General features: G+C 48.4%; 1 protein-coding gene across 1 annotated transcript in view; it reads left to right on the plus strand.

Moving 5' to 3' along the window:
* The window catches only part of snx25 (sorting nexin 25), a 44,328-nt gene that overhangs the window by 4,074 nt on the left and 25,546 nt on the right, over window positions 1-14,708 (plus strand). Inside the window, exons 4-8 of the mRNA XM_072440048.1 lie at window positions 4,127-4,211; window positions 7,550-7,766; window positions 8,597-8,769; window positions 12,875-13,061; window positions 14,312-14,382. Coding sequence (XP_072296149.1) covers window positions 4,127-4,211; window positions 7,550-7,766; window positions 8,597-8,769; window positions 12,875-13,061; window positions 14,312-14,382 — 733 coding nt within the window. The remainder of the gene's footprint in view (window positions 1-4,126; window positions 4,212-7,549; window positions 7,767-8,596; window positions 8,770-12,874; window positions 13,062-14,311; window positions 14,383-14,708) is intronic.

A 14,708-nucleotide genomic window follows, 5' to 3' on the forward strand; every position in this document is an offset into this window, starting at 1 on the left:
GGATAATAGATGAAGACACATTTAGACGTTTAGATCCACACCAGGGAGACGTGGCACACTCAGTCACGCATTGTTTTGCCAGGTTTCATCCCTCCATCCATTCATCCTCCACCCATCCTACAATCCCTCCATCCCTCCACCCATCCATCCCTCCACCCATCCCTCCATCCCTCCACCCATCCATCCCTCCACCCATCCACCCATTCATCCCTCCACCCATCCATCCATTCATCCATCCCTCCACCCATCCATCCATCCATCCTACAATCCATCCTACAATCCATCCTACAATCCATCCATCCCTCCACCCATCCACCCATTCATCCCTCCACCCATCCATCCATTCATCCATCCCTCCACCCATCCATCCATCCATCCTACAATCCTTCCATCCCTCCACCCATCCACCCATTCATCCCTCCACCCACCCATCCATCCATCCATCCCTCCATCCATCCATCCTACAATCCATCCTACAATCCATCCATCCCTCCACCCATCCACCCATTCATCCCGCCACCCATCCATCCATTCATCCATCCCTCCACCCATCCACCCATTCATCCATCCACCCATCCATAATTGGATAATTGATTGTGGGTGTTCCGCAGGGTTCTGTTTTGGGCCCTGAGTTATTTCTTTTTCTAAGGACTTCCTGCCATGAGCTAAAACGGGCGACTTTCTCTTTCTTCTGTGTCCTCCGTTTCCTATGTGTCCTCTGTGTCATCTGTTTCCTCTCTGTCCTCTGTTTCCTCTGCTTCCTCTGTGTCCTCTGCGTCCTCTGTGTCCTCTGTTTTCTCTGCGTCCTCTCTGTCCTCTGCTTCCTCTGCGTCCTCTGTGTCCTCTGCGTCCTCTGTGTCCTCTGCGTCCTCTGTGTCCTCTGTTTTCTCTGCGTCCTCTCTGTCCTCTGCTTCCTCTGCGTCCTCTGTGTCCTCTGCGTCCTCTGTGTCCTCTGTTTTCTCTGCGTCCTCTCTGTCCTCTGCTTCCTCTGCGTCCTCTGTTTCCTCTGTCCTCTGCGTCCTCTGTGTCCTCTGTTTTCTCTGCGTCCTCTGTTTTCTCTGCGTCCTCTGTTTTCTCTGCGTCTTTTTTTCTCTGCGTCCTCTGTTTTCTCTGCGTCCTCTGCATCCTCTTTTTTTCTCTGCGTCCTCTGTTTTCTCTGCGTCCTCTGTTTTCTCTGCGTCTTTTTTTCTCTGCGTCCTCTGTTTTCTCTGCGTCCTCTGCATCCTCTTTTTTTCTCTGCGTCCTCTGTTTTCTCTGCGTCTTTTTTCTCTGCGTCCTCTGTTTTCTCTGCGTCCTCTGTGTCCTCTGTTTTCTCTGCGTCCTCTGTTTTCTCTGCGTCCTCTGTTTTCTCTGCGTCTTTTTTTCTCTGCGTCCTCTGTTTTCTCTGCGTCCTCTGTTTTCTCTGCGTCCTCTGCATCCTCTTTTTTTCTCTGCGTCCTCTGTTTTCTCTGCGTCTTTTTTCTCTGCGTCCTCTGTTTTCTCTGCGTCCTCTGTGTCCTCTGTTTTCTCTGCGTCCTCTGTTTTCTCTGCGTCCTCTGTTTTCTCTGCGTCTTTTTTTCTCTGCGTCCTCTGTTTTCTCTGCGTCCTCTGTTTTCTCTGCGTCCTCTGTTTTCTCTGCGTCCTCTGCGTCCTCTGCATCCTCTTTTTTTCTCTGCGTCCTCTGTTTTCTCTGCGTCCTCTGCGTCCTCTGCATCCTCTTTTTTTCTCTGCGTCCTCTGTTTTCTCTGCGTCCTCTGTTTTCTCTGCGTCCTCTTTTTTTCTCTGCGTCCTCTGTTTTCTCTGCGTCCTCTGTTTTCTCTGTGTCCTCTGTTTTCTCTGCGTCCTCTTTTTTTCTCTGCGTCCTCTGTTTTCTCTGCGTCCTCTGTGTCCTCTGTTTTCTCTGCGTCCTCTGTTTTCTCTGTGTCCTCTGTTTTCTCTGCGTCCTCTTTTTTTCTCTGCGTCCTCTGTTTTCTCTGCGTCCTCTGTGTCCTCTGTTTTCTCTGCGTCCTCTGTGTCCTCTGTTTTCTCTGTGTCCTCTGTTTTCTCTGCGTCCTCTGTGTCCTCTGTTTTCTCTGCGTCCTCTGTGTCCTCTGTTTTCTCTGCGTCCTCTGTTTTCTCTGTGTCCTCTGCGTCCTCTGTGTCCTCTGCGTCCTCTGTGTCCTCTGTGTCCTCTGCGTCCTCTGTGTCCTCTGCGTCCTCTGTGTCCTCTGCATCCTCTTTTTTTCTCTGCGTCCTCTGTTTTCTCTGCATCCTCTGTTTTCTCTGCGTCCTCTTTTTTTCTCTGCGTCCTCTGTTTTCTCTGCGTCCTCTTTTTTTCTCTGCGTCCTCTGTTTTCTCTGCGTCCTCTGTTTTCTCTGTGTCCTCTGTTTTCTCTGCGTCCTCTTTTTTTCTCTGCGTCCTCTGTTTTCTCTGCGTCCTCTGTGTCCTCTGTTTTCTCTGCGTCCTCTGTGTCCTCTGTTTTCTCTGCGTCCTCTGTTTTCTCTGTGTCCTCTGCGTCCTCTGTGTCCTCTGCGTCCTCTGTGTCCTCTGTGTCCTCTGCGTCCTCTGTGTCCTCTGCGTCCTCTGCGTCCTCTGCATCCTCTTTTTTTCTCTGCGTCCTCTGTTTTCTCTGCGTCCTCTGTTTTCTCTGCGTCCTCTTTTTTTCTCTGCGTCCTCTGTTTTCTCTGCGTCCTCTGTTTTCTCTGTGTCCTCTGTTTTCTCTGCGTCCTCTTTTTTTCTCTGCGTCCTCTGTTTTCTCTGCGTCCTCTGTGTCCTCTGTTTTCTCTGCGTCCTCTGTTTTCTCTGTGTCCTCTGTTTTCTCTGCGTCCTCTTTTTTTCTCTGCGTCCTCTGTTTTCTCTGCGTCCTCTGTGTCCTCTGTTTTCTCTGCGTCCTCTGTGTCCTCTGTTTTCTCTGTGTCCTCTGTTTTCTCTGCGTCCTCTGTGTCCTCTGTTTTCTCTGCGTCCTCTGTGTCCTCTGTTTTCTCTGCGTCCTCTGTTTTCTCTGTGTCCTCTGCGTCCTCTGTGTCCTCTGCGTCCTCTGTGTCCTCTGTGTCCTCTGCGTCCTCTGTGTCCTCTGCGTCCTCTGTGTCCTCTGCATCCTCTTTTTTTCTCTGCGTCCTCTGTTTTCTCTGCATCCTCTGTTTTCTCTGCGTCCTCTTTTTTTCTCTGCGTCCTCTGTTTTCTCTGCGTCCTCTTTTTTTCTCTGCGTCCTCTGTTTTCTCTGCGTCCTCTGTTTTCTCTGTGTCCTCTGTTTTCTCTGCGTCCTCTTTTTTTCTCTGCGTCCTCTGTTTTCTCTGCGTCCTCTGTGTCCTCTGTTTTCTCTGCGTCCTCTGTGTCCTCTGTTTTCTCTGCGTCCTCTGTTTTCTCTGTGTCCTCTGCGTCCTCTGTGTCCTCTGCGTCCTCTGTGTCCTCTGTGTCCTCTGCGTCCTCTGTGTCCTCTGCGTCCTCTGCGTCCTCTGCATCCTCTTTTTTTCTCTGCGTCCTCTGTTTTCTCTGCATCCTCTGTTTTCTCTGCGTCCTCTTTTTTTCTCTGCGTCCTCTGTTTTCTCTGCGTCCTCTGTTTTCTCTGTGTCCTCTGTTTTCTCTGCGTCCTCTTTTTTTCTCTGCGTCCTCTGTTTTCTCTGCGTCCTCTGTGTCCTCTGTTTTCTCTGCGTCCTCTGTGTCCTCTGTTTTCTCTGCGTCCTCTGTTTTCTCTGCGTCCTCTGTGTCCTCTGTTTTCTCTGCGTCCTCTGTGTCCTCTGTTTTCTCTGCGTCCTCTGTTTTCTCTGTGTCCTCTGCGTCCTCTGTGTCCTCTGTGTCCTCTGCGTCCTCTGTGTCCTCTGCGTCCTCTGCGTCCTGGTTGTTCACACATGTCATTTATCTTGACGTTTGCCACAGGCTTTGACAAAACTCCATCTCTCCTTTAATTGGGTTTTCTCTTTTATCCCGGGCTCTTCCTGTTCTCATCATTATTTCAGACGCAGCACAGGGGCCTAAATCACCACGTTTTTGTCAAGAAATCTCAAACTTCTGATCCACAAACGTCAAGCCTCATCATTGTTTGGGATCGTCTCCACAAACTTGTCTCCAGTCCACGTCTTTTCTTATCCGTTGGCGTTTATACCTTGCGTCAGTTCGAGTATAAACCTTCTCTTTGTCGTGATCATCATGAGTTTGTTCTGTTTTCCAGGGGCGTTTTGTGGTGCCGGTTCCAGACTCGAGCCAGAGCAGACGAGTGGTGGTGTCTCACAACGTGGACAAGTCGCTCAGAGAAGGTAACGTCCACGTCCTCCAGCGCCACTTTCACCAGGAAGAACATCTCTGACTGAATCCATGGAATAATACGTTTAATGCCATGCTTAGGGTGACCACATGTCCCCTTTTACCCGGGACAGTCCCAGTGTTGAGGCCTGTGTCCCGTGTCCGGGCAGATGTGTCCAAAACCATTTATTTGTCCCAGTTTTATTCAAGACATGTCCCAGTTTGGAGGACTTTGAGACCTTCCAACAGGAAAGAAGGGAATATATTGTCGTTTCTTTTGCAAAACTAGAGAAAATCTGGCTCAACTTCTGTGTTAGCTCAGTGCTAGCGTCAGAATTAAACAGGAAGTACTATCTGGGGTTTTTGCTGAGTCAGTCTAAAATGAATAAATACTGTACGATCAGCCAACACGTTAAAGACTTTACAAAACAGGTGAATACTTGTGTTCATAAAGGGACTTGTTTGTGTCTCAATGCTAATGCTAACTCTACTGGTGAGGCATATCATTATAATAACAAACATAAAAACAATGTGAGAGTCTTAACTTTAAAATGTAATTGGTTGTTTATTTTCTATTTGACATTTTTGATGAAATTTAGCATTAGCTGTGAGTAACGGTTAGCGGTTAGCCAGCTGTTGTTGTCCTCAGAGTGCTTTATAATGTCCATGGTTTTCAGAGTGACGAGGAAATGAGTACTGTTGTCATAGCAATGTTTGTTTGGATGATGTTGGTTTTGGAGAGGAATATAGAGTGTAATTACAACGACCTGAGAGAGACGTCCAGTGTAGTGTTTCTCAAACTGTGGCACGCGGATTCCTCTACGGTTCAAATATTTGCTAAAGAGAAAGTCTATTTGCACCACAGTTTTGTTCTTTGTTCTTGTTTCGTACTCGTAAAGAGATTGTGTCGTCCCGTTTTGAATCAATTTAAGCCAGAGTTTAGACCTAAAACAGTTCATTTCATGGTTCAGTCTCGTGCAATACTTGAACAGACACATTTTGGAACATTCCTTATACATTGTTATACTATTGTCTGTTATATACGCTATATCTTATCATTATGTGCCACTCGTGATCCTCTGAAAAGTCCCAGAAATGTTGCGATAAACGGTTAGCTGAAACCGGTGAATTGACGCGTGTTATTTTCCACTAATGCGACGCGTCTTCGATCAGTAAACCCGGAATACTCGTACGATAAGTGGATTTAAATGGAGGAGCGAGATACAGGAGCCCGAGCCGGTTTGCCCTTGGAGCCGATGATGCCACTGAGCGCGTAACCCTCGGGTCGCTCGTGTAGGAGTGATCGCACAACGTTTTTTTACACCGAGTCATAAAGGAAAACAATATGTTCAAAAAAAGACTGTTAAAAGACCATATTTTCCGGACTATAAGTCGCACCAGAGTATGAAATGCAGTTGCAAGTGTGAAAATAAGAAATACTATCACATATAAGTCGCTCCGGAGTATAAGTATATAAGTATAAATATAAGTATAAGTCGCACCCCGGTCAAAACTATGAAAAAAGGTGCGACTTATAGTCCGGAAAATACGGTAATGTTTGTGTTTATAGTACTAGACGACTATGGTACACAGTTAATAGCAATTGTTTTTAGTAAATGAATCACTTATTGCCTTTACTAATCAACAAAGAACTGATTTTAAAGATACAATCAAGTTACTTTTAGGTATATATGATCGCACGACAAGCAAGAGGCATCATCTTTTTTTAAACGGTTTATCGTTCAGCTCGTTTTAAACTCTTGTACTGTACTTTTACTATTTCACTTGAAAAACAAATCTCATAGTTCTACAGGCGGTTAAAATCGCACACAATACGCAATACGGCCAAAAACATAGAAATAACGCGACAATTTCAATTACAACATGTTTTCAGCTGATCAAAATGCTGCGAAAAGACCCTAAAAACAAAACAAATTAATATTGTAATATAAAAAACAAGAGTATGACGTGATATTTTGGCATTTTTGTGAGTATTTTTCACATTTGTCTAATACTTTACACTTCAACAGCTTAATTTAAAGATGCATTTTAGCACTTTTTTGCTGTTGGATCGCAATTAGGACGGCAGCTAACAATTGTTTTGGTTGTCGACTTGTTTTTATGATTTTTTTTTTACAGCAGAAATTGGTTCTTTTATTTAAGATTTGTCACGACGCCAAACAGAACAATACATAATTTGCCGTGTCCTTTTTAAAATGACCCTCAAATTAACCGTAATAACACATCTAATGACAAAAGCCTCCGTTCAAACGTCCGGATTAGTCACGCTGACATTCCTTCATTTCCAGCTCCTTATTCCATTACATCGTTAGCGCTCGCCGGCGGCTGATCTGTTTCGGGACGTTTTCTTCAATGCGTTCTTTGTTTCGAGAGCGGCACCGATTGCGCTGCGATCGTTTCACGGTTATTATTCCGTCGCCGCAACAATTATCCAATCCGCGGCCCGTCCAACAACAGAGCTCAAAAGTGACAGCGGGAAAAAATCACACTTTACCCACGAGCGGCTTCAGAAAGTGTGGATTTTAACCGTCTAAAAGAGGGCGTGGTCTGGCTTTTGGAGCTTTTTACCGTCAGAATAATCGTACTGGAGTTGGTTGAGTTCGTCTTCATAAAAAATTCAAGCAAGGCAGTTTTTATTAGATAACGTTTCAGCCGTTTTTTGCCTTCGTCAGGTGTTTTTGAATCCGACGCCGGCAAAATGGCCCAAATCTGATCTGATGAACATTGACGTCTGCGACCCGATGCTTTGTTTACATTTTTAGTGCGTTTTGGGCGTTACTCTTTTACTCATCGGTTCAGCTCCACGTCCAGATCCGAAAACGCAGCCTCCTATTTACCTTTGTTATTCCACTAACCAACTTTTAATGCTAACGACCACCGTTTGGAGTGCAAAAGATGACGTGAAGAAGTATTTATACGTGAAACGTTCTGAATGACGGTGCAAAGTCGTGACGTAAATGTGACAATGAAAAATCACTTTACATTCAGGTTGACATTCATCAAGTTTGAACTGAACTTAAATGACTTAAACTTTAATCTTAATTTATATTTTTCACTTCTTTTGAATATATTGTGAAAAAAAAACGATTTGACCATTTTTCACAATTGTTGGCACGATGACCAATCAACTGTGAAATCCTTAATTTTCTTTCTTTCACACGTTTGGTTTTTATGAAATGAAAACGTCTCCTCCAGTGTTCGACTTCTCGTACAGAGACTACTTCCTGTTTCAGCCTCTTGTTGTGTTGTCCGTTCTCCTCCAGTGTTCGACTTCTCGTACAGGGACTACTTCCTGTTTCAGCCTCTTGTTGTGTTGTCCGTTCTCCTCCAGTGTTCGACTTCGCGTACAGGGACTACATCCTGTCCTGGTACGTGCCCCTGAGCCACGACGAGGGCCAGCTGTACTCCATGCTGTCGGAGGACTGGTGGCAGATGATGGCGCAGCTCCGCGGGCGCCTGGCGCACATCGACGTGGTCAACGTGGTCTGCTACGACTCCATACGCGTCCTGCACACGCACTTCACCGGGCTCAAGGCGGCGGCGGCGAGGTGGGTCCGTGTTACAGTTCTGAACATGGTACAGTCCGCAGGGTACGGGGGGCGCGCAGGGTACGGGGGGTGCATCAGGGTACGGGGGGCGCGCAGGTTACGGGGGGCGCATCAGGGTACGGGGGGCGCGCAGGGTACGGGGGGCGCGCAGGGTACGGGGGTGCATCAGGGTACGGGGGGTGCGCAGGGTACGGGGGGCGCGCAGGGTACGGGGGGCGCAGCAGGGTACGGGGGTGCATCAGGGTACGGGGGGCGCGCAGGGTACGGGGGGCGCAGCAGGGTACGGGGGGCGCAGCAGGGTACGGGGGGCGCGCAGCAGGGTACGGGGGGCGCAGCAGGGTACGGGGGGCGCAGCAGGGTACGGGGGCGCAGCAGGGTACGGGGGCGCAGGGTCGGGGGGCAGGGTACGGGGGCGCAGGGTACGGGGGCGCAGGGTACGGGGGCGCAGGGTACGGGGGCGCAGGGTACGGGGGCGCAGGGTCTAGCCGCTGCTCGTTTGATGGTCTCGTGCCACAGAAAAGTCGAGCCTTCCTCGTCGTGTCTGCGTCAGAGGAATGACACGGTCGCGTTCGACCGCCTCATAAGCCGACACGCAACATTCCTGGTTTGAAACCAGATCAAATGATTATTGTGTGAAGAAACATCAAGATTTGATAGTTATTTGACGGTAATCGACGGCGTGACCAAACGGCAGTGACGTCCTTCACGTCTGACTCTGTGTGTTACAAAGTGGTTTGCGGGGACGCTCTCTGATGCATCTATCATCTCATATTCTCATCGGGATAATCCACATTCAGACTTGATGTGTGTGTGTCGTGTTCTCTGTCCAGGCCGGAGGAGTGCGCTCGGCCGTTCCCGCTCCACCCGTGCCTCGTGAGCCCGGAGGCGGAGCTATCCTTCCTGCGCTGCGTGGCCCGGATCCTCCTCCTGTGTCTGCTGCCCCACAAGGACGCCAAGTCTCACACGCTGCGCTGCTGCCTCACCGAGGTCATCACCAACAAAGGTGTGTGTGTCTGTCTGTCTGCGTCTCTGCGTCTCTGCGTCTCTGCGTCTCTGTGTCTCTGTGTCTCTGCGTCTCTGCGTCTCTGCGTCTCTGCGTCTCTGCGTCTCTGCGTCTCTGCGTCTCTGCGTCTCTGCGTCTCTGCGTCTCTGCGTGTCTGTCTGTCTGCGTCTCTGTGTCTCTGTGTCTCTGTGTCTCTGCGTCTCTGCGTCTCTGCGTCTCTGCGTCTCTGCGTCTCTGCGTCTCTGCGTCTCTGCGTCTCTGCGTCTCTGCGTCTCTGTGTCTCTGTGTCTCTGCGTCTCTGCGTCTCTGCGTCTCTGCGTCTCTGTGTGTCTGTCTGTCTGCGTCTCTGTGTCTCTGCGTCTCTGCGTCTCTGCGTCTCTGCGTCTCTGCGTCTCTGTGTCTCTGTGTGTCTGTCTGTCTGCGTCTCTGTGTCTCTGTGTCTCTGCGTCTCTGCGTCTCTGTGTCTCTGCGTCTCTGCGTCTCTGCGTCTCTGCGTCTGCGTCTCTGCGTCTCTGCGTCTCTGCGTCTCTGCGTCTCTGCGTCTCTGTGTCTCTGTGTGTCTGTCTGTCTGCGTCTCTGTGTCTCTGTGTCTCTGCGTCTCTGCGTCTCTGCGTCTCTGTGTGTCTGCGTCTCTGCGTCTCTGCGTCTCTGCGTCTCTGTGTCTCTGCGTCTCTGCGTCTCTGCGTCTCTGCGTCTCTGCGTCTCTGTGTCTCTGCGTCTCTGTGTCTCTGCGTCTCTGTGCGCGTGGAGAAGGAGCAGAGAAGACGAGCTCGTTAACATGATGAACAAAGTGTGATTGAAGATCAAAAGTTCCACTTCTAACGTGGTGTAAAGAGGGAAAAGTCATGACGTGTTCAAAATAAACTCATGCTATTTTAGTCGTACTGTAGATATAAGTATTTTAAGATTAGTTTTAGTCGCATTATATAATCAAAGGTCACTTGTCACTGGTGTGTGTGTGTGTGTTCTGTGTGTGTTGTGTGTGTGTTCTGTGTGTTGTGTGTGTGTTGTGTGTGTGTTCTGTGTGTGTTGTGTGTGTGTTCTGTGTGTTGTGTGTGTGTTGTGTGTGTGTTCTGTGTGTGTTGTGTGTGTGTTCTGTGTGTTGTGTGTGTGTTCTGTGTGTGTTCTGTGTGTGTTGTGTGTGTTCCAGTCACTGGTGTGTGTGTTGTGTGTGTTCCAGTCACTGGTGTGTGTGTTCTGTGTGTTGTGTGTGTGTGTTCCGGTCACTGGTGTGTGTGTTCTGTGTGTGTTCTGTTTGTGTTGTGTGTGTGTGTGTGTGTGTTGTGTGTGTTCCGGTCACTGGTGTGTGTGTTCTGTTGTGTGTGTTCCGGTCACTAGTGTGTGTGTTGTGTGTGTGTTGTGTGTGTTCCGGTCACTAGTGTGTGTGTTGTGTGTGTTGTGTGTGTTCCGGTCACTGGTGTGTGTGTTCTGTTGTGTGTGTTCCGGTCACTAGTGTGTGTGTGTTGTGTGTGTGTTGTGTGTGTTCCGGTCACTAGTGTGTGTGTTGTGTGTGTGTTCCGGTCACTGGTGTGTGTTGTGTGTGTTGTGTGTGTTGTGTGTGTGTTCCGGTCACTGGTGTGTGTGTTCTTTTGTGTGTGTTCCGGTCACTAGTGTGTGTGTTGTGTGTGTTCCGGTCACTGGTGTGTGTTGTGTGTGTGTTCCGGTCACTAGTGTGTGTGTTGTGTGTGTTCCGGTCACTGGTGTGTGTGTGTTGTGTGTGTTGTGTGTGTTCCGGTCACTAGTGTGTGTGTTGTGTGTGTTCCGGTCACTGGTGTGTGTGTGTTCTGTGTGTGTTTTGTGTGTGTGTTGTGTGTGTTTTGTGTATTATGTGTGTTGTGTGTGTTTTGTGTGTGTGTTCTGTGTGTGTTGTGTGTGTTGCATGTGTTGTGTGTGTTGTGTGTGTTGCATGTGTTGTGTGTGTTGCATGTGTTGTGTGTGTTGTGTGTGTTGCATGTGTTGTGTGTGTGTTGTGTGTGTTGTGTGTGTTGCATGTGTTGCATGTGTTGTGTGTGTTGTGTGTGTGTTTTGTGTGTTCTGTGTGTGTTGTGTGTGTTGCATGTGTTGCGTGTGTTGTGTGTGTGTTTTGTGTGTTCTGTGTGTGTTGTGTGTGTTTTGTGTGTGTGTTGTGTGTGTTGTGTGTGTGTTGTGTGTGTGTTTTGTGTGTTCTGTGTGTGTTGTGTGTGTTGCATGTGTTGCGTGTGTGTTGCGTGTGTGTTGTGTGTGTGTTTTGTGTGTTCTGTGTGTGTTGTGTGTGTTGCATGTGTTGCGTGTGTTGTGTGTGTTGTGTGTGTTGCATGTGTTGTGTGTGTGTTGTGTGTGTTGTGTGTGTTTTGTGTGTTGTGTGTGTTTTGTGTGTGTTGTGTGTGTTGTGTGTGTGTTGTGTGTGTTTTGTGTGTGTTGTGTGTCCTTCTGCTGCAGGTCACAGAACTCCGTGTTTCAGACGGTTCAGTTCAGGACAAGTTTGAATCCCTCGCTCGACAGTTTGCTGCTGTGTCCTTCCCCGCTCTCATCCCCATTTCTAATAAAGCCCACGAGCCAAGAAATCCTAAAACAAAATATAAGCCTTCAAAATATTACATTTGTACTAGTCTTGCCAATATTATTTTATTAATAAATATCTAATCTATTTTTTATTAAATTCATATTTATCAAAATAAAAGTCTGGATTTCACAAACAGAAGCTCTACAGACTTTTAATCAAGTCTGAACTCTGGACAAAACCATTTCATTTTTAAAATATATATTTTTTGGAACGTCTTAACGACAGATAAAACTAGATCATGTACAATGGCTGAAGCAGTGCGAGTGTCTGTATTCTTGTGTAAAAGTACTACATGTGTGGAGTAAAGACTGTTTTCTTGTTAGGCTCCAGCCATGGAATGGAATGTTCATTCCTCTCCTCTCCTCTCCTCAGCCCCTTCTCCTCCTCTCAGCCTCCTCTCCTCCTCCTCCTCTCCTCAGCCTCCTCTCCTCCTTCTCCTCTCCTCAGCCCCTCCTCCTCTCCTCAGCCCCTTCTCCTCTCCTCCTCCTCTCCTCAGCCCCTTCTCCTCTCCTCCTCCTCTCCTCAGCCCCTTCTCCTCTCCTCCTCCTCTCCTCAGCCCCTTCTCTCCTCCTCTCCTCAGCCCCTTCTCCTCTCCTCAGCCTCCTCCTCCTCTCCTCAGCCCCTTCTCCTCTCCTCTCCTCCTTCTCCTCTCCTCAGCCCCTTCTCCTCTCCTCCTCCTCTCCTCAGCCCCTTCTCCTCTCCTCCTCCTCTCCTCAGCCCCTTCTCTCCTCCTCTCCTCAGCCCCTTCTCCTCTCCTCAGCCTCCTCCTCCTCTCCTCAGCCCCTTCTCCTCTCCTCTCCTCCTTCTCCTCTCCTCAGCCTCCTCTCCTCCTCCTCCTCCTCAGCCCCTCCTCCTCCTCTCCTCAGCCCCTCCACTCCTCAGCCCCTCCTCTCCTCAGCCCCTCCTCTCCTCAGCCCCTTCTCCTCCTCAGCCCCTCCTCTCCTCAGCCCCTTCTCCTCTCCTCAGCCCCTTCTCCTCTCCTCAGCCTCCTCCTCCTCTCCTCAGCCCCTTCTCCTCTCCTCTCCTCCTTCTCCTCTCCTCAGCCTCCTCTCCTCCTCCTCCTCTCCTCCTCAGCCCCTCCTCCTCCTCTCCTCAGCCCCTCCACTCCTCAGCCCCTCCTCTCCTCAGCCCCTCCTCTCCTCAGCCCCTTCTCCTCTCCTCAGCCCCTTCTCCTCTCCTCAGCCCCTTCTCCTCTCCTCAGCCCCTTCTCCTCTCCTCTCCTCCTCCTCCTCTCCTCCTCAGCCCCTCCTCCTCCTCTCCTCAGCCCCTCCACTCCTCAGCCCCTCCTCTCCTCAGCCCCTTCTCCTCCTCAGCCCCTCCTCTCCTCAGCCCCTTCTCCTCTCCTCTCCTCAGCCCCTTCTCCTCTCCTCAGCCCCTTCTCCTCTCCTCAGCCCCTTCTCCTCTCCTCACCCCCTTCTCCTCTCCTCCTTCTCCTCTCCTCAGCCTCCTCTCCTCCTCCTCCTCCTCTCCTCAGCCCCTCCTCCTCTCCTCAGTCCCTCCTCCTCTCCTCTCCTCAGCCCCTTCTCCCGTGTCGTTTCTAAATGCATGTTCTGCCTGTGCCAGTGCTGAAGCCTCTGGTGGAGGTGCTGAGCGACCCCGACTCCATAAACCGCATGCTCCTGTCCCAGCTGGAGCAGCGGGAGCAGCAGGCCGATCAGCAGAAGAAGGCCTACACCTACGCCGCGTCCTACGAGGACTTCATCAAGCTCATCTCCACCTCCGCAGACGTCAACTTCCTCAAGCAACTCAGGCAAGACGCTCCAGAGGGCTCCGTGCAGCGCAGGGAGAACATGCAAACAGCAGCTAACAAGGAATTCCACTGCATTAAGTCGACCGGGCCGCAATTGATTCTTTATTTCTGTTATTTCTTTAGTTATTTAATACAGTTTGAACCAAATGTGAGGATTATTTACAGATAAAGTGTATTTTGGGTGATTTGTGGTTTAAATTGCCTCTGTATTTGTGATAAACCATCCTTTGCTTGTGTTTCAGAGTCTGTACAGTCCAGATTACAACAACAGCTATCACAAAATACTATTACTATTACTATGATACTTACTGTTTTGTTGCTAAACTTAAAACCTTCATGGTCCTGTGACTCATCTACAGTTGAAGTGGGAGTTTGGTACACTCTTTTTTTAGAGATTGAACGATATGTATTTTTAATTGTTTTATCAATAAGATATTTTGAGCCTGTTCTTTAAGTCCACAATAAAATATATTCGTGACACGTAAAATGCAACAATTACCCTATTTTCCGGACTATAAGTGGCACCTTTTTTCACAGTTTTGGCCGGGGTGCGACTTATACTTATATTTATACTTGTATACTTATACTTCGGAGTGACTTATATGTGATATTATTTGTTATTTTCACACTTACAACCGCGTTTCATACTCCAGTGTGATTTACCGTATTTTCCGGACTATAAGTTGCACCAGCCAGAAAATGCATAATAGAGAAGAAAAAACATATATAAGTCGCACTGGAGTATGAAATGCAGTTGCCAGTTTGAAAATAACAAATAATATCACATGTAAGTTGCTCTGGAATGAAAGTATAAATATAAGTATAAGTCGCACCCCGGCCAAAACTATGAAAAAAGGTGCCACTTATAGTCTGGAAAATACGGTACGACGACATAAAGTTAATACAAAGAATTTCCTTTTGACATGAACAGTCGTTTTGAACAAAGATTTAAATAGCTCCAGTGAAATGATTATAAACTAGTTACAGTTTAAATACGGTGCTGTGCTCGATCAGACGATAAAGAAACCATCTTAAAACACGCATTAAACAAACAGAACGGCTCTCGACAGTTTCCATAGTCGCCCACGGCAACCACTGGCACACGTTCTTATCCACCGCTTCTGTCAGCGCGTCGAGCCGAAGGGAGGAAGGGGAGGAGCTTATAGCAGCGTCACTCACTCCGTTCCCTTTCTCCAGTTTGTTTGTTTGTTGTTTGTTTGCTGATAACTCCGCCCCTGTGTCGCCCACAGGTATCAGATCGTGGTGGAAATCATCCACGCCACCACCATCAGCAGCTTGCCTCAGCTCAAGAAGCAGAAAGGTAAAAGTTAAAGCTGCGCCGTGTAACTTTTCTGCCGCTCGTCTCCACGGTGTGTTCGCACCGTGTGAGCGTTCCTGTTTTCAACCGCAGGTGTTTTTATTTAGTGGTTCCTTGTGGCGTCACCTGCTTGTCTCCATGGCGATGCATAGATGGGTTTAATGCCGTACTGTGGAACATTCCAGGCAAAGTGATAACAAGGAAAGAAGGAAACATTATTTTTTTTTTTTTTGTATTATTATTCATATTATTCTTTTCTTCTTTATGATGATGAAATTGAAATTGTGTTTAAAATGTCAGAAAATGTGTAAGTTGTGCAAAAAATTGTA

The sequence above is a fragment of the Eucyclogobius newberryi genome, unplaced genomic scaffold (assembly GCF_026437365.1).
Source record: "Eucyclogobius newberryi isolate DKJ021-1_F unplaced genomic scaffold, fEucNew1.0.hap1 SCAF_11, whole genome shotgun sequence".
In the NCBI taxonomy this organism is placed as follows: Eukaryota; Metazoa; Chordata; class Actinopteri; order Gobiiformes; family Gobiidae; genus Eucyclogobius; species Eucyclogobius newberryi.